General features: G+C 66.1%; 1 protein-coding gene across 1 annotated transcript in view; it reads right to left on the bottom strand.

Moving 5' to 3' along the window:
- The window catches only part of TRIL (TLR4 interactor with leucine-rich repeats), a 6,207-nt gene extending 5,241 nt beyond the window's left edge, over window positions 1-966 (bottom strand). Inside the window, exon 1 of the mRNA XM_010007637.1 lies at window positions 6-966. Coding sequence (XP_010005939.1) covers window positions 6-966 — 961 coding nt within the window. The remainder of the gene's footprint in view (window positions 1-5) is intronic.
- Between the last annotated feature and the right edge of the window lie 31 nt (window positions 967-997).

Genomic DNA, 997 nt, shown 5'->3' with positions numbered 1-997 from the left:
AGGGTGCAGGCTGGTCAGCGCGTTGCGGCTCAGGTCCAGAGCCTCCAAGCTGCTCAGCGGCTCCAGCAGGGCAGCGGGCAGGTGGCTTAGCAGGTTTCCCTCCAGGCGCAACTCCTTCAGTGAACCCAGTCCCGTGAAGGCATCTGGGGCCAGGTGAGCCAGGCGGTTGCCGCTGAGCGAGAGTTTCGCCAAACCAGGCAGGTGCTGGAAAAGCCCCCCTGTCAGCTGCTGCAGGCTGTTGCTGGCCAGCAGCAGCGTGTGGAGGGAGTGCAGTGGCCTGAAGATGTCTGGGTGGCGAAGGGAGCCCTGTTGGTTCCCTGAGAGGTCGAGGAAGCGCAGCTTAACCAGGCCGGTGAAGGCACCGCGGCTCAGCCAGCGGATGCGGTTGGACTCCAGGTGCAGGTAGAGTAAGTTCGGCAGCCCTGAGAAAGTGGAGTCGCCCAGCGAGCCCAGCTCATTGCCATCCAAGCGCAGCTTGACCAGGCTGCTGAGGCCAGAGAAGGAGGCGGCGCTGAGGCGGCCGATCTCGTTGGCATTCACATAGAGGATGCGCAGCTTGGCCAGGCCACTGAGGGTGCCAGGGGCCAGCGCTGGCAGCAGGTTGTTGCCCAGGTAAAGCTCCTCCAGCCGGCCCAGGCGCTCAAAGGCCTTGGGATGCAAGGAGCGGATCCGGTTGTACTGCAAGTCCAGGCGCTGGAGTCCTGCCAGGCGATGGAAGTCGAAGGCAGAGATGTTGGTGATGAAGTTGCCCCCGAGGCTGTAGGTGAGGACATCCTGGGGCTCGGCAGCCTTGGGCACTGAGCGCAGACCGCGGTTGGTGCAGAGGAGGTGCTGGTGCTGCTGGCAGTCGCACGGCTCGGGGCAGATGGGCTCGGCCGCGGGCAGCAGGAGGAGGAGGAAAAGGGGGACGGAGCCCCTCAGCACCCGCGGCAGCACCATCAGACGGACCCGGCGCGGCGCTGCCATCCCCGGGACAGCCGCGGGCGGCTTCACCCCG

Source organism: Chaetura pelagica, unplaced genomic scaffold (assembly GCF_000747805.2).
Source record: "Chaetura pelagica isolate M959 unplaced genomic scaffold, ChaPel_1.0 scaffold10, whole genome shotgun sequence".
Lineage (NCBI taxonomy): Eukaryota > Metazoa > Chordata > Aves > Apodiformes > Apodidae > Chaetura > Chaetura pelagica.
This window is presented reverse-complemented; position numbering and strand designations above follow the sequence as displayed.